Consider the following 22,258-nt stretch of genomic DNA (forward strand, 5'->3'; position numbering starts at 1 on the left):
TGAAGTTACTCATTTTGTGTACCTACATCGTGACAGAGGGAGTAGCAGTTTTACATATTTACCAAGTAAAATGTACTTCCCATTTCCGTTTGTTTTACAGTTTTTAGTAGGCACATTTATTTCTATCCATTTATGATATGCATTTTTTGACTTCAAGATTAACTGTTTGTTCGAACCTGAATTATTCAGTGCAAATAGTGCAGACAGATAACTTCTAGCAAAACTAAAAAGTAATAAGGATTTCTAAACTTCTAACTGGGAAATAAACACTACACAAAATTTCTGCTCTCTGAGTGCACATTCCCACTGAGAAAGAATAAAGTACCCAGTGGTGGTTGAATTTATTTGTGGGAATATGCCCATTTCTCTATGACCCTCCATGGCCCTTCTACCCTTTCTTTCTCAAATCTGCTCAGGTCTGCTTTAGCAAACTCTTGTGGACCAAAGGTAAAAGTTCCAATTCCTTACCATGTGAATCATATTCTGGCCCAAACCTACTTTTTCATAATTATTTCCCACAAATGGCAAATCTAATTCCACTTTTTCCAAAGAATCTTGTTTTTTTTTTTTTTAACCCTGCAAATTGCCTTTCAAGGCTGGAATTCTCTCCTTTTCTTCCCAGCTTCACGCTCATTCAGTACATTCTTGCCTCACATCCTGGTGCACCTGGCTCTGCTGATGAGAAATCCTGTCCATCAGTCTATTTGTCTATCCACCTAGTCACTTCTATCGCCTTTCTGTAAAGTGAGTCTTTTATAGCCCACCATTAAGGAGAAGTGATCATTCCAATCGGGATGTTCTGTAGATAGACTTAATTCTCACCTTGACATTTTATTACCCCTAAGATTTCAGGTAAACATAACGTTCATACAAATGTTTATGAAATCTGGTATCCAGGGAGATAGTCCATAACTTACATTAACATTTCAGTGGCGAATCTGACCCGAATATTTTTCAAGAACTATAAGTAAAATTGTAAACTCCTGCAGAAAGAGTCAGTAAATTTTTAATTGTGCTCCTCTATCTAATGCTTACAATAGGCCTGCAGTCTATGATTTATACATTTTTAAAAACATTTCTGATGGATAGTTGGCACTGCACTGAAAATAAAATAAACCTGCCTGTGGAAATGGTGAAGAAAGTGACGCATTGCCTCTGCCCCTGGGCCATTAGTGCTTCACCCTAGGACTTGCCCAGGTCCACTTTTCCTTCTGCTCGTCCTGAAGGACGTCTCTCCCATACACCTACACTCAGAGTCAGCACTCCAGTTTAATTACCTGAGAAGCTTGCATAGGATCAGAGAGAGAGAGAGAGAGAGAGAAAGAAACAAAACAAAACAAAACAAAACAACAACAACAACAACAACAAAAAAAAACAAACAGAGAACTCCTGATATAAGGAGACTCAACTTCTTCCCTGTGAAGAGTTACTTCTGCGTTTCTAAATGTGTTATGACTGCAATGGATAACAGAGTATTTCCATGCGAATGCGCTGAGCAGCCTCATGTTGCACTCATCTTGACAGGAGACCACGAGGCACAGACTACACAACTAGTGGAAGCAGTAAAATCCATGCCACCCTTGGAACATACGCCTAGCACACTTGTCTCACTTGACCGCCATGGTCCCTGTATGGCAGCTGTGCTTAGCTCCATCTCACTGCTGGATAAACAAACCTTTAAAGGAACTGAGAGACTTGCTCAGTGTCATGAAGGTCTTCAGGCTCCAAAAGCCAGCATCTCTCTACTGTGCTACATGACTCTTTTCATGAATGCAGAGCGTTCTGCCCTTTTTCTGTGATTTTATTTTGCTCAGGCATTGAAATATTCCAGGAATTATTCAAGAAAGATGAAGTGAATTCTGCCTCTCTGGAGATGGCTTTGCTGGATTCTGGAAGCAAGAAACAACTTGCTGCTTTTGCTCTTTAGAAAAATAGATAATTTGCCATCCACACATAAAACTGCATTGCATGGAATAGTGTGATATTAGGATGGTGTAAGAAAAGAATAAGTATTATGGGGGGACTTCTGAATAAGTAATTGATATTGACTTAGAAGACTGGAAAAAGTTTGTTCAAAAATAATAATGGAAATAAACAAGTGTGGTTGCAGGGTGTGAAAGAAAATTAACTCCTGGGACCTCAAACTCATTAAGTCAAAGGTAAAAGTCAAGCTGGGAACTAGGTCTCGAAAACCTTCCTTCCCCTTTTTGGTTCCTAAATGAGGTGACTACAAGATGAAAAGCTCCACACTTCCCCATATTTTTTTCCCATAAAGACATTCCTAGTGAGCTGCAAGATCGTTACTCCCAGGTGTTTCTGTTAAAATTTCACCATGGCAATGTAAATTGATAAGTTTATCTTTACAGCTGCTGTCACTCCCTTGCCCACCAGACACAAATGCATATCTGCTTCCTCCTCTAACCAATTTCATCTATGTTATCATATGTAAAATCCAGATTCCCTGCCTTTTCCTCTGCACCATTTGTCTTTGTCACCTTACATAAAAAACTGGAGAATCACTGACCCAGACAGAGGCACGAATGATTATCTTCCCCTACCCCCTGTTACATGAAAATTGTGTATTTCTCAATATCCTGCCCTTTCCCCTTCAATGTGGAGCCCTCACTATCCTCTTCCGAGAAGGACATAGACCTGTCTCCCCAGCATGCATCCTTCCCTTTGGCAAATAACCTCCTGAAATGATTGAGACTTGTCTCGTCACCTTTCTGGATTGACAAGGGCATGGAAGGTCTGGCGGGAGGGGGAGTTGAGGACAGGGATGATGTGTTCAAGCCGCAGCAGGTGTGTGCAACAGAAGCATGGGAAGTTTGGAATATGGATTAAAAGATGAGTTTGAAAAGGCGGATGGGGACACAGCATGGAGAGCATCTACTCTGCCTGTGATACCCTGTGGGCTTCCAGTGATTTCTAAACAGGGCACAGCAGGACCAGATTTGGAACCCAGGTTAATGAATTACGTGAGGTTTTATTCCACAGAAAGATTTTAACCAGGAAAAAAGTCTAGGAAACTAGATTTTAACTAAGACTTCTAAACTTTTTGGAGGCAAAAATAAATAAATAAATAAAATAGATCCAAAGATTCATTTCTTTATTTTCATGTCAGACTCCCATGACTAGTTTGTCAATGTAAATGTGGATGACTGTGGTGGACAGCTTAACATGTGCAGTGTACACTGTAATGCTTCAAGTTCCAAAGCACATGCTATCTACAAGCGATGCCTACAGACAGGTAGCAAATAAACATGAAATATTGTCTGGGCTAAGAAATGAAGAGTCAGTGACTTACAGCATTAGGGTAATGTTGTAGGTACTCTCAAGACTTGATGTATATTTCTCTAGAATGAATGACATTCATATTTATTTTCTTTCATATATCTATGGAACTGAACATTAAGTTTGATAAATGCTCATCACAGATAGAGTAAGGGATAATGTTCAAACATGCTGAGCGCTTTAGTTGAGTGGGCCTGAAGCAGAATGATGTTTCTAAGGGCTTTACTGAGGACAGGGCTGAGGCCTTTTGTAGTAAAGCCTAGAGTGGCTGGGGCTGGGAGGCTCTTAGGATTCTCCGGGCAGTGAATATTTAACATCTGATGCAAATAATTCAACATGTTAACAACCATTATGGACATACAAGCTGAATTGTAGCCCTAGATACGTGTCTTGAGAATGCAAAGCTCTTATTACTTTCAAAACAAATTTCAAAATATCTATGAAAAACCATTTTGAACTCTATCAATTTCTCTGTTAAATTTTTTGGGGTAGTAAATTGTAGACTATGCCACGGTCAAAAATTAACTACAAGGCTCCCCTGGAGGAGAATATGCCACCTTTACAACAGGAAAGAACATGATGGTCAGCTCTGCAAGAACCTGGTTGGAATCTCATGAGCCTTTAAAAACTACCACTGAGACTGAGCTGACCAGCAGGAGGGAACCCTCTGAGACATTTCTTCAAAATTTCTCTGACAAAGAAAGGCCTTACAAACAGGTGAGTAAATGCCAACTCGACATAATCTGAGACAGTCTGAGGAAACCAGGTTCTGCACGTGTACAAGAGGAAACTTGCCCAGGATCTAATCATCACAATTTTCAGTGGTTGCCACATTCATCTTTTGCTACGCTTGCTCCTCAACCATTTTGGAACTCATCTCTGGATGCATTCTGAGCACTCCACTGAGACTCTGAAGCATTTGTCTTTTCACAAGGGGCATGAGTCCCCGGGGAAGTCAGGCAGCTGCTGGAGTAAGGACGTTACCCTCCTCAGAGTAGATTCCTTATTTCATTAAGTAACACCTTCGCCATTCAATTTCAGAAGCCTGATTCAGAACATTAAGAGAACAAGCAATGTAACCTATGCCTTTGAAGGGGTCCTGGTTTCCCTACAGCTGTGATTGATCTGTGGCTTCCTCCACATTATCATGTAGGTAATTGCTTGGGGAGCAGTCACTACAGCAGCTTGCCAACCTGGACACAGCAGCAGGCCAGGGTAGAAAGGCCAGACTTCGTGACTAGTTGGTCAATGTAAATGCTGAAGACTTTGGTGGACAACTTCCTAACATGTACAGTAGACACAATCATGCTTACCGTTCCAAAGAACACCGCTACCTACAAGAGGTACAGACGGACATTTAGCAAATAAACATGAAACACTGCCTGCAGATTCAGCCAACGATATTGCCTGCATGAGACAGAGAACATGAAGAATAAGAGCAGTTCAGGGATGATATGCTGAAAAGAAGAGCAGTTTAGGACTGACATGCTGAAAGCCAGAATAAGTTCTTCCTCCACATCACAAAGATATAAACTGCAGGAAAACAATTTACGAAGGGATTGATAACCTACCTAAACTTTATTCTTCAAGCATAAGAACTTAAAATCTACCAGTCACTGCCAAGTATTAATCTGTTTTAATTAGCTGTGATTTACTGAATACCATTGTTGGCACCCAATTACCCAATGTCAACCACATTTCAAAGTTTAGAGAAAGGAAGGATTTCAAGTGGTTTTATATATCACAGTAAACATTTGTCGTGCATTAATGTTTCAGACACACAACTTTAAAATAAATCAATACATAAAAGTGCATTGAATTAAAATTCTGGCATGAACTCATATGTTCATGTATTCCATTCGTCTCCATGGGATTTTTGTTCATTAATTTAACATCTCCGATGAATAATATTTCATATCTTTCTTAAATTTACTCTCTTGTTTCAACATTAGTAAGAAATTATCCCCAATATCTACTCAAAATAATTACAACTAATATTTAAGTGTATTTCTCCTATCCTTACCAGATACCCAAAAGCTGTTCAGAATGAATTTTTACCTGTATGACTTTTTAATATACCGAGAGAAACAAAATAATCATGCCTGCTTTATCTTCTTTGATGAAGGTCAATAGGGTGGGGCTAAGAAATTGTCATTACATGGCCAGCCCAAGAGGACTGAGTACAGTGGGTCAGGACAGTGGCCTCTCAGCTTTCTGCCTGGAATAGGCCAGTCTGTGAAATAAAACTGTGACTAAATTATAGCTATCCGAAAATGTTCCTCCTTTCGTTAGGAATTTTAATTCATAAAAATAACCCACTATCCACCACCCCTCAACTAAAACATGTTCTGATGGTAAGTAGTGGGAGCAGTATGACAAGTCGGTGCAGAAACAGAGTTGTAAAGACTGACATGAAGCCAAGAGCACAGCAGCCTGCACTCACATCCTGGTTCTGCCATTTGCAAGCTGTGTGATGAGAGCCACAGCCCTTAATCTCTCCATTTCTCGCATGAGAGTTGAAGCTTCTTTCCGTTCTGCCATCCAATAACCCCATGGCATCCAGGAGGGATTCTCTAGGTAATTTTGTGTGGCCCCATTTGCAAGCAAATTCTAAACAATCCATCATTTTCTTTGGAAGAGATTGTTCTGATCATCTTTGAAAACACTTTTTTTTACAGAAATATTATGTAGACACAATATTCTTTTTTACTAATGGTCATCCATGCGAACACATAGCTTTGCAAACTCCTGTTTTTCATATAAACAAATCATACGATTGTTTTGTTTCCTTTCATGAAATATCGTATGTGAGAGTCATCCATGTCGTTACATGTAGAGGTAGTTTCTCTCTTTCCAAGTTTGTTTATTACTTCTATGGTTAATGAACATTTAGGTGATTCTCAGTGGTTGACAATAGCGCTTCCATCTCCTCTGGACATTCTCTGTACCTGTTGTGCATAGCTGCTCATTTCTGTTGGACACATGCCTGAAATGTTTCTTATGTTCAGCTTGATGGTAAAACAGTTTTCTAAAACGGTCGTATCAATTCAGATTTCCACCAATAGTGCAAAAAAAAAGTCGTTGTGTTCTTTATGTTTTAAAATTTGGAATTTCAAGCTCTTTGTTTTAGTTGCTTTGGGCTGGGAAGGCATTGAGTCTGAGGAAGGTCCTCAGTGTGGCGAGCTCCCTCCCACTTCCCAGCCCTAGAAAAAACCCTTGTCCCACTTGTCTTCCGTTTGACTAGAAGTCCACCATGGTTCTCCAAGGCGGACGTGATTATTTCTATTTTATAAAACAAGGTAGCAAGACACACAGGCAGAAGGGGTACTGGCTAATCGTAAGTACTTAATGAAACGTGCAGAGTAAGAGTCAGTCGCTTGGAACCCATAGATGGACACTTTTTCCAAAATGTTAAAACTTGTGCCATTGAGACTTTACAAGAATCTTTTGTTCTGAGAGAAATTAAAGAAGATATTTAGGAAAACTGGTTACGTGTTTCTGATTTGAATGAGTTATATTATTAAAAACTATTTTTTTCATGGAGGTTTAGTGGTTTTAAGAATTATTTAGAGGTTATAACATATTTCACTAATTTATTTTGATTGAAAAAATACTTCATGCGTCCATACCTACCTAATAGTTCCCTCAAATACAAGATAGCAAGGGAGGACCACTGCCATGGAAACAGGCAGGAGGCCCATGTGGAAGTTTCTAGACACTCTGCAGAGCAGTGGTCCGTGGAATCTTGAGGGAAATAGGAGCACTTGATTTCCTCCATTCCTTCCACTAAACGTAACTGAGCACTTTCCAGGTTCTAGATAACGGTTGTTATTATTTTTACACTGTTTTAAAAGGAGAGGCAACCATGCATGCCACCAGAATCCAGGTAGAGTCCTAGATAGAGCTCTGGAAACTGCATTTCAAATCTCAGAAAATGTGAGCATTGGAGAACGGGGAATGCATACGTTTTATCCAAATTAGAATTAACCTGGGAACATGGGGCTTTCAATAACTCAAAACGCCTTTCTAATAACATGAAAGTCTTCATTTGGTATAAAGGTCTTCATTTTAATTAAAAGGGAAAATCAATAGTTATAGGAAACTATAACCTAAAAACAAGCTAATTATTTGTGTCAACACAAGCTTTATCACCACTGTCAGGGTTTCCCTTGATTTATGAGATGAATGTTCCCTATATAAATTGGAATTTTATTACACTTACTTTCATGATGATTTATCAGTTACAGAAAATCAATGGGAATTTCATTTTGTGAAAATTGTAATTTTATAAACAGCCGGGTAAAGGTGTGTAAAACTGGAGCCCAACACTTAGATGGCTATTTAGTAGTGAGGGGGCCCTCATGGTTCAAGATTAATATATTTTCAAAAAATTTATCTTGTAGACATTGAAAACGTCTAGATGATGGATTGTGCTAACAAGGCACTTATTTAATTATAATTAATGATGGAGGCAACATATAAAGAATGGGCTCAATTTTCAGCTGATTTAAAGAAATAATGTGTCCTGCATAAATCTATCATTCAACCAGAGCCCAATATATACAGTAGATATTGCAAATATATTGTGGCTTTTCCCCTGCATTTTCTACTTCTTTTGATCACAATGTTACTTTAAAAGTGAATAGATTTTAAGGGTAGCAACTGTAGAACAGTTTTACTTGTCAATCAACCTTACTACTGCTTCTGGCATCACTCGATTATATGATTGCAGAGGTGAAAGTCAAAGAAGAAAGCGTAAGACTCCAAGAATAAAGAATTTGGAGATGAAAGTTAAAAATATAAGGGAAGAGTAGAAAGAATATTTTATGTTGGTTCTCATTTATTTGACCAAAAAAAAGCACCAAGTTAAAAAGAATATATTATTTGTTTTTGAGAAGTTACACAATTCTGTCCAAGCTTCATACGCTGGATAACAAAGCAGTTTCTCATAGAAAGAGACCACCAGGGGGCTGATTTCATACAAACGAATCATATGGTTTATGTTTTTTTTCCTTTCATGAAATATTGTATGTGAGAGTCACCCATGTCATTACATGTAGAGGTAGTTTGTCTCTTTCCATGTTTGTTTATTACTTCTATGGTTAATGAACATTTACGTGGTTCGCAGTGGTTGACAATGGTGCTCGCATCTGCTGGGGACATTCTCTGTACCTACTGTGTGTAGCTACTCATTTCTGTTGGACGCATGCCTGAAATGTTTCTTATGTTCAGCTTGATGGTAAAACAGTTTTCTAAAACGGTCGTATCAATTCAGATTTCTACCAATAGTGCAAAAAATATATAGTCATTATTGTGTTCTTTATGTTTTAAAATTTGGAATTTCAAGCTGTTTGTTTTAGTTGCTTTGGGCTGGGGAGGCATTGAATATGAGGAAGGCTAGGAACCACAAAGGGTTTCTTAGAAATTCCAAATAATCTGCAATCATATCAATCCAAGGAACACTGCTGGAATTTTTGTTCTCTTACAAATGACCATAAATGATAAACGTGACTACAATAATGCTAAAAAGATTAAAATATATGCCAAGCATAAAAATGTATGTTCTTTTTAAAATGTTCTTCTCCATTTTATATGTATATATATGTTTATATATTATATATATCATATATATATGATTCAGGTTAAATATATGATATATATGATTCAAGTTGTTTGACAACATTTGGAAAGATGAAAATAACACAATAATGTTTACATTATGTAAGTTTTCACTATTATTATTATTGTTGTCTTATTGGTCCCCAAATATCAATCGACTATGCTTTTTTTTTTTGTTTTGCAATTTTTGTTGGCACAAATAATATCAGGTTTTCCTTCTTTAATGTATTTAGTTGAGATAAAAAGTACAATACAATTTGGGCTTCACGCTTTTCAATCTCGGCATAGACAAGAGGGAAGATTCAGCTGAACAAATGTTTTCCCTGCATGACAGAAGGTTTCACATTTGCACTCTGAAGGAACAAACTTGATGATCTTACTTGCAAAAAACCAGGACAGCCCCGTGTGGAAGGGCTGCCACTGGGTGGCTGGCAGGGACTCTGAGAAGGGCCCATCTCATCCTAAGCTGTTGCTCTGTCTCCAGCGGTCCTTAGGTTTGTTCTAGAATCAGCAACGCAACCATACTGGAGCTTCCATTCCTTGGTAACAGTTTTGCCCTCTGGATCCAGAAAAATAATCGTAGTGCCTTTCTGCGTACTGTCCACCACGCGCCCTCTAAGCTTCCTCACATCCTCCTTCCGATGGGTCTTGTCATCTTCCTCTCTCTGGTCCTTCTTCTTCTTCAGAGGGTGGTGTCTAGTACTGAACCTAACCTTCCATAGGCAGTCTGCCTAAATGTGGTTTTAAGCATGAAGTCCCCTGTTCAATGAGGACCATGTGCTAATGAAAAAAAGGTAACTTCCTTGTACTGTGTTGTCTTGGAGCTGAACTTTAAAGTCAGCCTGAAATGTTTCCTAATGTGTTACTGTTAAGCCAGGCTTACCTCTCCTGATACCTTCATACCTTTGGACCGTTTTAGAATTAAATGCCAAATTTTTGACTCCTGTCTCCTTATATACACAATTGAAGTATGTGCGTGTGTGTGTATATATATATATATATATGAACACACATATACATCTATAAATTATTTGTTATATAAATATAATACAAAAAATTTAATTAAATATAACTACATACAGTTTATATATATAAATGTTTATACTTAAATATATAATTAAGCATATATTATACAATATATAAATTATGCAATTATAATTTATGCTTCTATAATATATACAACAATGAAGTGTGTATAATATATGTACAGTTTAATTCTATAATGTAGTTGTATTGTTTATATAATTTATATACTCTATATAATACTTTCATTAATTACGTATTTTTTTTTAACTTTTAAAGTCAATGTCTGATACATCTAAGTGACTGCTATTTTCTGCCAACCAATGAGTGTCTTATATCTACCATCTTGGAGCAGCTTCAAAGTTGATAATCCATTTTTAACCTTTCTTTCAATTACAGATACAAATGCCAAGTTCACTGATCAGGTTTGAGAAACAAATACTTAGAAATTTTTCTTTAGTTCACTGTTGTTCAATTATTGAGAGCTCTAGGAAAAGATCAATTAACATTTTAGAGACAAATCTGTTAATCAACCTAACTGACTATAGGATCAGTCCATTGGCCTTGTAAATATTGACTTATGGTTATGTTAAATCAGGTACGGGATGGACATATCCATAGATGAGGATCACTGAAGAGAAAGTGCAGACAGAATTTCTCTACCAGACCACATGGAGTCTCCCTCATTCAAACCCACCCAGCCTGGGTGTGCACCCACCTCCCACCGCCAACACATCCATCCCACCTTTACTCCATTCTAACTGCAGCCACAGCACATGGCAGTCACAAGATAACGGCAGATATGGGCAGGTATGGAAAAGGAGGATCGACCTGGCCTGGCTCCAGGTGAAGGGAAAGCACATTAGTTTCACTCTAATAAAATTTCAGGGCAGCTTCTTTGCAACCAAAGAAGATCAAGCTAAGAACCTTCTGGCAACATCAGAAGGCAATCTGAGATGGACAATGTTCCTGATGAAGTCTAAAATATATTTTGGAGCTGGGTACGGTGGCTCACACCTGTAACCCCAGCAGTTTGGGAGGCCGAGGCAGGCAGATCATCTGAGGTCAGGAGTTCAAGGCCAGCCTGGCCAACATGGCGAAACCCCATCTCTACTAAAAGTACAAAATTAGCCGGGTGTGGTGGTCTGCACTTGTATTCCCAGCTACTCGGGAGGCTCAGACAGGCGAATCACTTGAGCCCAGGAGGTGGAGGTTGCAGTAAGGCAAGATTGCACCACTGCACTCCAGCCCAGACAACAGAGCAAGACTCTGTCCACTGCCACCCACTCCCCGCCCGGCAAAAAAAAAACAAAAAAAACAAAAAAAAACATATTTTGTTGAAACGAATTTGCCGCTGGATTCTGAGGCAGGAAGTTCTGCGTACATCATGTGCCCCAGGGACTGGGTGGCAAATAAAGACTGCTGGTTCCAATGTGTGCTTCTCAGCACCCTCTGCATTTCATTTCCCACAACTGACCCTTGTTTCTCTACTGGTCATCCTGAAGGAAACAATGAAAGCATTATGGATTTTAAAATGTGTAAGATAAGAGATATTTAGACCAGTTTGTTGAAAAATTACTAAAATCTCCAGCAGGAGCTATAATGAGTTCCCTTTGCATTCTGATTTTCATGGGAGGTATTTACAAACTGCAAACTGTCTCCGTGACCTACTAGTTCCTGGAGCATGGAGGATGCTGTAATTTCTCTGGCACTGCAGGGCTTGGTGGCCTCTCTGGCACATGGCAGGTGTCCAGGGAATGCTACCTTAACGGGGTCAACATTCTCATCGTCACAATGTGGGGAAAGCTTAGGCAGTTTGATTGGGAAGGTCCATTATTTTCAAGCACAGTCATGTTATTTTAATTTGGAAATCGAAGTGGAATGGTTTTTAGCAGACTGCTTAATAAATTGAATAGTTTTTTGCTGTATTAATAAGGATTACTCATTATTAGAAACATACAGGAAATGATACAATATGATCTAGGTATAAACCTTAGAAACCAGAGAGAAAAAGAACATTTCATTACCAAGCTCTGTCCTAATGACTACAGACACCCCATTTTGCTCAGGTGCAGGAAATCCAGAATCTTTCTTTTAAGGTTCATTGTGTGTAAATTACTGAATCAGGCATTTATGTGGTGTGAAGACCTTTTAGGATTAAAAGTGATATTACAATACTTTGTGTGCATTTTCATGCAACCTATATGCTATAGCATGATTAACATAAATGTAAATACAATAGCCAAACTGCTGTGGATATTTACAGATTAGGTGCATAATAATTAAAATCAATGATAATAAATAGCTATTGATTAAAACTTAGCAATTGTTCCAGTGTATCAAGAAACTATACATATCCTGTAAACTGTGATAGTGATACAGCTTTACTAGTAAGTTGCCAGCTGTTGACTATATGATTTCCAAAGATAACTGTGAATAAAGGAATTAGAAACCATTTTCAAGCTATTTATCTATCTAACTCCTAAAATTTCATGGCTAGAAAGGATCAAAATATATTACGCTCTTGCTTTTTTTTTTTCTTATAAGATGGAGCATCCTTACCTTGGAACTGAGCGTTAAATCCTTTGCGTCGATGGTTGCTGTCAGAGGTGAAATGGAGTCGTAGCCAATTCTTGCTACTGATAACTGGAGAAGGGAGGTTCATGCCAGTTAGCCTAGAGAAGAGAAAGAGGAAAAAAATCTCCCTTGTAAACCAACAGAGCAAATGTCCTATATCAAACCCGCTTTAAAATCCGATTACTTAAATCCTTCATCTTGAGATGCTTAAAACAGAGGCCATGTATTAACTGACTTTGAACCTTAAAATGATGAAGATAATTTTATCTTTGCCCAAACATAAATGCTAAATCCCTTGATGGAATGAATATTTTCAAAAATATTTGATACTTTCATTCTCCTTTATTAACGGTGAATGCAGGAGAAGGTATTCTTTTGATCTCTTAGTTCTTTTCATCAGGATCTTAATCACAATGAATCAGAAAAAAGGAAAAGAAATAGGCAAATGATAAAATTCTGTCTTTCACAATTTGAAGACTTAGTATTTATTTATTTATTTATTTATTTATTTATTTTGAGACAGAGTCTCACTGTGTCGTCCAGGCTGCAGGGCAGTGGTGCGATCTCGGCTCACTGCAACCTCCGCCTCCTGGGTTCAAGTGATTCTCCTCCCTCAGCCTCCTGAGTAGCTGGGATTACAGGCATGCGCCATCATGCCTGGCTACTTTTTACATGTTTATTAGAGACAAGGTTTTGCCGTGTTGGCCAGGCTGGTCTCGAACTTGTGACCTCAGGTGATCTGCCTGCCTTGGCCTTCCAAAGTGCTTGGATTACAAGCGTGAGCCAAGGCGCCCGGCCACAAGACTTAGGAATTCTATGTAACCTGAAGTAGACGCCAACAAACTGTTTCTCATGCTTGGTAACAAGCTATATTCCCAGCATCCCATTTGCAGGACTAAGAACCTGGGCCTTTCCTACCAAAGTAAAGAAGAGGACCATTTATGAGATTGATGACAAGAACTGCAAAAGAGATTCGAAATGGAATAAAATTATGTTTTAGGAAAGCAGTGCATTCATCTTTTAAAAATAAGATGCAATCAATTTCTGGTTAAGCTGTTTAAAATATCCAGTTCACTTTACAATGTGCAGTTTAGTTGTCAGAAACAATCATGTGTTTTATTTCTTACTATTGAAAACCTTGTGTGCTTACTAAGGAATAAAAGCATTCCAAGATATTAAAGCTCCTGCCCGTTAGAGGCGCAAGGGACACATTTAGTTTTTCAGTGGCATAAGCATCACTGGATTAGGATGCTTCTGATACAGGATTGCGTGCTGGCTCGACTTTGTACTAGGTGAAGCACCATAGGTCAATCATGTTTATGAAGCTCTGTTTCCCATTGTATAAACTGGACAGGAAAATACCTATATCAAGGGTCGAAAGAGATGATAGACATGCACATGTAAGTGTACCTGAAGCACATTCTCCATGTGCTCTACAAGTGGTTGTGCACTGAATAATTATTTTGCATCTTAGTAACAAAATCTATTTTCAAAATGATGCTTATCACTGTAGATAATATTTAAGAGTTTAAGCAAATTGCTTTTAGCAGGAACTTGAACTGTGGTGCTGCGTGTGGGCCTGCCTGTGAGCGCCGCAGCTGCTTGGTAAAGCTGAGGATCTCATTTCTGTGCAGAGGATTTACTACGAAATGGGTCACCTGTGTGGAGAGCATTTCCCTACTTATTCTATTACCTGGAGGAAGCAGCACCAGATTTAATACATAGTCAAGCTTTCTGATGTCAGGGTGCTCTATTCCAACTCTCAGGTTTAAAAATGTACAGGATCTACTTTAAGTTAAAAGCCAAACCTTGACTGTAACCAATTGCAACAGTGTTTATGCCACTGTTTGAAATAATCTTCTGTAAGAGAAGTACACTGTTCAGATTTGCCTCTTTGCTTGGATTTATGTACTACTGGCTGGTGACAGCTGGACACAGCTGACTCCAAGGCATATTTAATCACCTTTTTTTATTTTTCTGGTGAGATTATGTTACAAATTCTATAGGCCACATACTTATTTGCCTAATACAGAGAATGTCTAAAAAACTAGATTCAAAAACCCCACAGTCTGTCCAGCTCACCTGTACTTACTGAACTTACAGGTACTTTAAAAAATCACTGTGGCCAGACGCAGTAGCTCACACCTGTAATCCCAGCACTTTGGGAGGCCGAGGCAGGTGGATCAAGAGGTCAGCAAATCGAGACCAATCCTGGCAACGGTGAAACCCTGTCTCTACTAAAAATACAAAAAATTAGCCGGGCATGGTGATGGGCACCTGTAGTCCCAGCTACTCGGGAGGCTGAGGCAGGAGAATGGCGTGAACCTGGGAGGCGCAGCTTGCAGTGAGCTGAGATCGCGCCACTGCACTCCAGCCTGGGCAACACAGTGAGACTCCATCTCAAAAAAAAAAAAAAAATCATTAGTTTCTTTGTATATTAAAAATCAATAATTATTTTTATACACACAAATATCACATACAAAAAACGTTAAATTCAAACATAGAAAATTTAAAAACTACAAACACATAGATATACACTGAAATTCAGCATAGAAGCAAGCCTACCTTTTCCACATCAGATACTATCCTAATGTGAAATATATACATAGCTAATAGTATCCAAAGCCCTCAAAATACTGCACTGATATTTATTCAATCCCCTGTAAGTTTCCATTTCATATGGTGATAGAAGACTATGAATACAAAAGATCAGTGAATGTAGGAAGCTGCATGTACTTGCTAAACTTTTCACAACCGCAATCAATGCTTGTTTTGTTGTTGCTTTGAACATATATATTTTCTCACTTGCATTACTTATTAACGGTTCTGACTGCAAAAACCAGGTGGAATTTTTTTTTTTCTTGAGACAGTGTCTTGCTCTTTCACGCAGGCTGGAGTGCAGTGGTGCAATCACAGCTCACAGCAGTCTCCGACTCCTGGGCTCAAGCCATCCGCTTGCCTCAACCTCTGGAGTAGCTGGGGCTATATGTGCACACCATATCTGGATAGTTTTGTAATCTTTTAATTTTTTGTAGAGACTGGGGGTCTCACTATGTTGTCCAGACTGGTCTTGAACTCACAGCCTCAAGAAATCCTCTCACCTTTGCCTCTCAGAGTGCTGGGATTACAGGCGTGAACCACTGTGCCAGCCTGGAATTGCACTTTATTTGCATGCCTACATTAATAATGATCACAAATAAATCCCCTCTCTACCACCACCTACACCCACATCCACTCTTTACCCTCATCTGTATTTCCAAATACCTACTCAGAACAATGATGGTTTTGTGTCAGTCAACAGGATATTTCTGTAAAGGGCCAGGGACTACGTACGTATTTCAGGCTTTATGGGTCACATGGTCTTTGTTGGAAACTGTACAACTTTGCAGGTGTAGTTGGCAAGTAGCCATAGAATGGCAGTGGTTGTGTTCTAATAACACTTTATTTACGGACACTGAGATTTTAATTTTATACAATTTTTTTGTGTCTCAAAATAGTTACTTTTTGATTGTATTTTTTCAGTCACTTAACAATGTGAAAGCCACTCTTAGCTGATGGGCCAGATTTGGCCTGCAGGTACTAGTTTGCTGACCCCTGCTCTAGCATATATGAGGTGATTTGTAAAAACAGCCCCGGTGCAGTGGTTCACCCCTGTAATCCCAGCACTCTGGGATGCCTAGGTGGGTGGATCACCTGAGGTCAAGAGTTCAAGACAAGCATGGCCAACATGGTGAAACCCTGTCTCTACTTATCTGGGCATGGTGGCAGGCACCGGTAATCCTAGATAATCGGGAGGCTGAGGCAAGAGAATTGCTTGAACCTGGGAGGCAGAGGTTGCAGTGAGCTGAGATCACACCATCACACTCCAGCCTGGGTGAAAAGAGCGAGACTTCATCTCAAAAAACAAACAAACAAACAAACACACAAAAAAACCAACAACAAAAACACTGAGCTGGAAGATAAATAGATGATGCATAGCAGCCTAGTGTAATTCAGGTTTAAAAAAAATGTGTAAGTCCTGCACAAATTCCTTTTATTTTTGATAGTCTTGCTCTGTCACCCAGGCTGGACTGCAGTGGCACAATCTCAGCTCACTGCAACCTCTGCCTCCCAGGTTCAAGTGATTCTCCTGCCTCAGCCTCCTGAGTAGCTGGGATTACAGGCACCCGCCACCACACCTGGCTAATTTTTGTATATTTAGTAGAGATGGGATTTCACCATTTTGGCCAGGCTGGTCTCAAACTCCTGACCTCAGGTGATCCAACCCCATCATCTTCCCAGAGTGCTAGGGTTACAGGCGTGAGCCATCACACTCAGCCCTGCACAGATTCCTTTTATAGAGAAGCAAGGGTGAGGCCTTTAGACCAATTATACAATCCATTTTCCATGAAGAAGCCATTCAAATGAATTGTACCCCGAAGTCGATTTTTGTACATGAATTTCCTGATTTGACCTTTTGCGTTAAACAAATGTTCATAGCCTTTTGCTGTTTGTTTGGGAAAGGGGGTTGCTCTTGATTTGGCCTTGACAGTTACACAAATGTTCACTTCCTGTTTTGGTTGGTTGTTTGGGAAAGGGGGTTGTTCTACATGAGACCTGGCCTTAGAACTGTGTTGTTATTCTATCGCTGTCTACAGGGCCAGGAGCTAATCTTATAGCTCTCATCTGACACAAAGTTGATGCTACAAACTCAGTTGTTTCTTCATTACAAAGTACGTAATTTAAAGGAAGATGATTACTGTACAAATTAGGTGAAATTGTGAACTCTCTGACAACTTGGTATTTCAGGTAAGATTTAGAAGAAAAGAATTCAACTGAATGGCTTTTTGGGAGGCAGAATCATACCTGCTACAGACAGATACCCAAGCCCCGAGGTCCTGCTCTCTGGAGACTGTCAATGTGTCACCTGACATGGCTCATGAGGACTTTGCAGAACAATGCGCTTACTGAGCTTGGGATGGGGAGATTATAATGGATTACTGAGTGGGCCCAACGTAATGAAAAAGATCCTTAAAGTGGAAGACAGAGGCAGGAGGACAAGGTTCCAGGTAGAAGAGCCTGTGGACAAAGGTCAGAGTGACGCATTGAGGGCTTCACCCTCTTGGCTGACAAGAAAGCTGCTGATACCTTTATAACTGGAAACGCAAACAAACGCCTTTTCCCATAGAGTCTCCAGAGAGCAACACAGCCCAGCTGACACCTTGATTGTAGATGTGAGATTTCTAATCTATTTACTGAACATAATAAACACGTGTTGGTTTAAGTCATTGTATTTGTGTTAATTTGTTATGGTGGCAACAGAAAGCCAATCTCCTGTTGAGATGTATACATTAAATATGTATAGCTTTTATATGTCAACCATAACTCCATAAAGTGGCTTAAAAAGACCAAAACAGAAATACGGCCTGTTAATCAGAATGATCTAGAATGATCCTGAGGAAAAGGACAGAAAACAAAATATGGTAGAATGTGACACAATTCTTATCTATTCATAACCTTAGTGAATCCAGGCAGTTTAAACCCTTTCTAAAATGACCAGTGATTGAAGATCTACCACTGTTGGAGTGAGGTTTCCTGGAAGTCTTCTACAGCTGTTAGCCACACTTCTTTTAAGTCTGCTGGATTTGGTTTTCTAATAAACAAATAGTTTGGAAAATGAAAGAGATTATGGGGCAAATGGTGGAAAATTGGCATGAACAGAGACAAGATTCAAAGTAGAAACCTCTAAAAGAGAATAGGGTGCCAGGCGCAGTGGCTCACACCTGCAATTTCAGCAATTTGGGAGGCCAAGGTCAGTGGACCACCTGAGGTCAGGAGTTCGAGACCAGCCTGAGCAATATGGTGAAACACCACCTCTACTAAAAATACCAAAAAAAAAAAAAAAAAAAAAAAAATTAGCCAGACATGGTGGCAGACTCCTGTAATCCCAGCTACTCAGGAAGATGAGGCAGGAGAATTGTTCGAACCTGAGAGGCGGAGGTTGCAGTGAGCCGGAGATTGCACTGCTGCACTCTAGCCTGGGTGACTGAGAGACCGTCTCAAAAAAAAAAAAAAAAAAATGAGGAATGGTGAAATAATGGTAGTGATCAACCAATGTCTTCCCGCATTAATTCAGAGCGCACTGACCGTTTTCTCTCCTGATGTCCAGAAACACAGGACACACGCCTGGTGAAATCAAGTGGAGCTTGCCAGGTCAGGGATATTGGGGCTTAAAAAACAAGGGGGTTGAGAAGTGAGAAAAAGAGTAAAAGAGTAACAGGCTGAGAAAGGGTCTTCTAAAGGGAATTTTGACATGCCCTATTTCTGGAGCATCTCAATCTAGGTCAGGAAACCCACAAAGCCATTCAGTGGCAATGTTGGACAGCTCCTTTAGAGATGGCAAAAGGAATTGGTTGTTCTCACTTTTTTCCCCTAAGAATACCAAATTAAGCAATTTAAAGCAATGCCAAATTCATTTCTTTCAGAGGATTCAACTGGGTTTTGCTTCTGCTAAGAGTTAAAATAAATGGAGGACTCATGGGATCCTTACAGTTACGATGACCTCCTTTGAGCTTAAATAGAACAGGCCAGTCTGTTTCATTTTCTCCAAATAATTGTAGCATACATTTTAGGATTCTATTTATAACATACTCCTACTCATTCTTTCATGTAAGCTCCCTCAGCCTCACTTTTCTCACATGGGATATAAGGGCTGAACACATTGTTCTAACATTTTACAGCACTCTGTATGTATGACTCATGCATTTCACGTATGTGACTTGAAAAATGAAGAGTCAATTTATGGGGATAATTTTCTAAAATGCATTTGGAAATGCTAATGGTTTTGGATATTGCTTTGTTTGAGTACTTCTCTTACATTAAGCCAGATTTCTTATGTCTTTAGAGAATCATCAGAGAAATGTCTGGGGGTTCCTCTGTGGTTAAATCTCTTTAACTATGATGACTCAGAAGCCAGAAAGCATTACTGCTATTGGGAGACGCTTTAAATGATCTCTGCTCACAGGGGGACTAAGAAATTTAATAAACCTATTACTTGGAGGAGACTAGTTTTGTGTCAATTTGGGGAGAAAGCCATATAAAAGATGTGCTTTTTTTTTTTACATTTTGTGGACATGCAATCCAAATGATTTGTACCGTGGTGTTTCATTATCTCTGTTTTGTCAAAATTAAATAGAACAATCTGATCAAACAGAGAGTTCCTGACATGTTATGTTTTGAATTGGCTGTTACTCACATTGTAAGTGAAATCAGTTCTCTCATGAACATGTTTTGAGTTTATATAACTGTTCCAAGTCTTATTTTGGAGATTAGGAAAAGTGACAATGAACTCTCATATTGCAAGAACATGAAAAACAGTTAAAAGAAGGTCTATGTGTGTGTGTATACACACATACAAATAAACACAATAATACCCAGACACGAATATATATGTATACACGCAAATACACATATTTACATAGTTACCAATATTTCTAGAAATTTAATTCAAAAGTTTTATGCACACGTATATACTATCTGGGGAAAAACAGCCAACTATGAAACAAAATAAAATAAAAACACCCATATGGTATATTTAAAACTGTACCACAGAAGAGTTTTCATTCAACAGTTCTTGAATCAAAACTACCTTTTTTTTTTTTTTTTTTGAGATGGAATTTCACCCTTTCACCCAGGCTGGAGTGAAATGACATGATCTCAGCTCACTGCATCCTCTCCACACCAGGTTCAAGCCATTCTCCTGCCTCAGACTGCTGAGTATCTGAGATTATAGGCACAAACCACCACACCTGGCTAATTTTTGTATTTTTAGTAGAGATGAGGTTTCACCATGTTGGCCAGGCTGGTCTCGAACTTCTGATCTCAGGTGATCCATCTGCCTAGGCCTCCTAAAGTGCTAGGATTACAGGCTTGAGCAACAATGCCCAGACAAAATTACCACTTTCTACAAGTCATTTCTTCCACCCGGCACAGCACTCATGATTGTCTCTGGCAAAGGACTTCTCTCTCCCTGACAATGATTTTTCTCCCTCTGGCTCTCTTTTTCCTGGGAGCACTCTCTGAGGCACCATCATGCTCCACACCAGTGGCCATAAGCATCCCTCTTAGTGACATCATCCACTCCTGCGACTCTAGCCACGGCCTTTAGCTTTTTTCTTGTGCCCTCCTATGGTCAATTTTTTAAATGAAAAAATAATTTCTAGTCTCCTGAGCCCTCCCTCTCACTCCAGCTTGGCTTATTCTGCTTTCCAGCCTCTTCAGGTGCACATCTCCCCCATCCCCTGCTTTCTACACCCAGAAACAGCTGACTTCATGCAGGGCGCCATGCAAAGCCCCATGTGCCCTCCTGACTCAGATCATCCCATGCGCTGTCCCTCACCTGGAGATCAGCAGAAATATCTGCCCTGCATCCCACCTACTCTGCACCTGCCTGGTCATTTCTGGCCCTCCTTTACATTTCAGATCATGTGTTGCATTCTCAGGGAAGAATCCCTGATCTCTAAGATCAGGCAGCTCCTCCTTGGCTATGCCCTCTCCTGACACCCCAGACATACCCTTTGCAGACATTTTCAAAATAGTAATGACTTGGTATACGGCACATGGCTGTGCTTTGGTCAGATAGGCTGAGGTAGGATGTTTATATCCTCTGTGACTCAGCGAGTTTGTAGCACAGGCGTATAACTCCACTTGGTATCACAGCCATGTAGCCATAACATGGGAAGGCCATGACTTGGCCCTAAGCCACTCTTGTCTGTGGAAGGTATAATCGCCCTGCTGACGCCATACAGGCACACTGGTGCCCAGAGAAAGAGAGAGAGCCAAAGCTGTCCGTCTGCAAAGATGGTCGGGGGGAGCCAGGACACAGCTCGGCTTGGTTTATTCCCAGAGAGAGAAAGAGTTAAGCTGCTGACCCTGAAGGCAAGGGAGAGCCACCCACGCAGCCGTGTGTAAGGCAGGTGCCAGAGTAAGCAGCCGAGACAGGGTGGACAGTGTGAGGAAGCTGCTGATGAGAGCTGCTACTGAATAAAATCAACTTTCACCTGCCTACGCCCCACAGAGTGTGCTTTCTGCTCATCCCCCAACTCTCTTCAGATCTCACCATGACATTTGGCATAGTCTTGAACCGGACACTTGGTGATTTGTATAGTTATTTGCTTAATGTTAGTCATTTTTGCGAGACTTGAAGCCTGTCCTATTCTCATGGTCTCTCTGGCACGTAACAGAATGCTGGGCATGTGGTAGGCACTCAATGCACATTGGCTGAATAAGCCAAAGAGGTCTCTTCACCCACACTCCCACAGCCCTAGGCCAGTCCCACATCATAAAGTAGAAATGACTATATGAAACCCTCGATGTTATGATGCCAGCTAGGGTGCTTATACTTCGGATATTTTGTCTCCTCCAAATCTCATGTTGACATGTGATTGCCGGTATTGGAGGTGGGGCCTTGTGGGAGGTGTTTGTGTCATGGGGGCACAACCCTCATGAATGAATGGCTGGTGCCTTCCCCATGGTAATGAGTAAGTTCTCACTCTTAGTTTACTCCAGAGCTGGTTGTTTAAAAGAGCCTAGCGTCCCCCTCTCTCCTCTCCTTTGCTCCCCTTCTCACCCTATGATATACCTGTGCCCACTCTACCTTCTACTGTGAATAAAAATTTCTTGAGGCCCTCACCAGAAGCCAAGCAGGTGCTAGCCCCATTTGGTACAGCCTGTGGAATTCTGAGCCAAATAAACCTCTGTTTTAAAA

General features: G+C 40.0%; 1 protein-coding gene across 2 annotated transcripts in view; it reads right to left on the bottom strand.

The window, feature by feature from the left end:
- CSMD1 (CUB and Sushi multiple domains 1) overlaps window positions 1-22,258 on the bottom strand; it is a 2,070,470-nt gene that overhangs the window by 816,998 nt on the left and 1,231,214 nt on the right. For both annotated transcript variants that reach the window (XM_034966977.3, XM_034966976.3), the window contains exon 6: window positions 12,499-12,611. In XM_034966977.3, coding sequence (XP_034822868.1) covers window positions 12,499-12,611 — 113 coding nt within the window. The remainder of the gene's footprint in view (window positions 1-12,498; window positions 12,612-22,258) is intronic.

The sequence above is a fragment of the Pan paniscus genome, chromosome 7, assembly GCF_029289425.2.
Source record: "Pan paniscus chromosome 7, NHGRI_mPanPan1-v2.0_pri, whole genome shotgun sequence".
Lineage (NCBI taxonomy): Eukaryota > Metazoa > Chordata > Mammalia > Primates > Hominidae > Pan > Pan paniscus.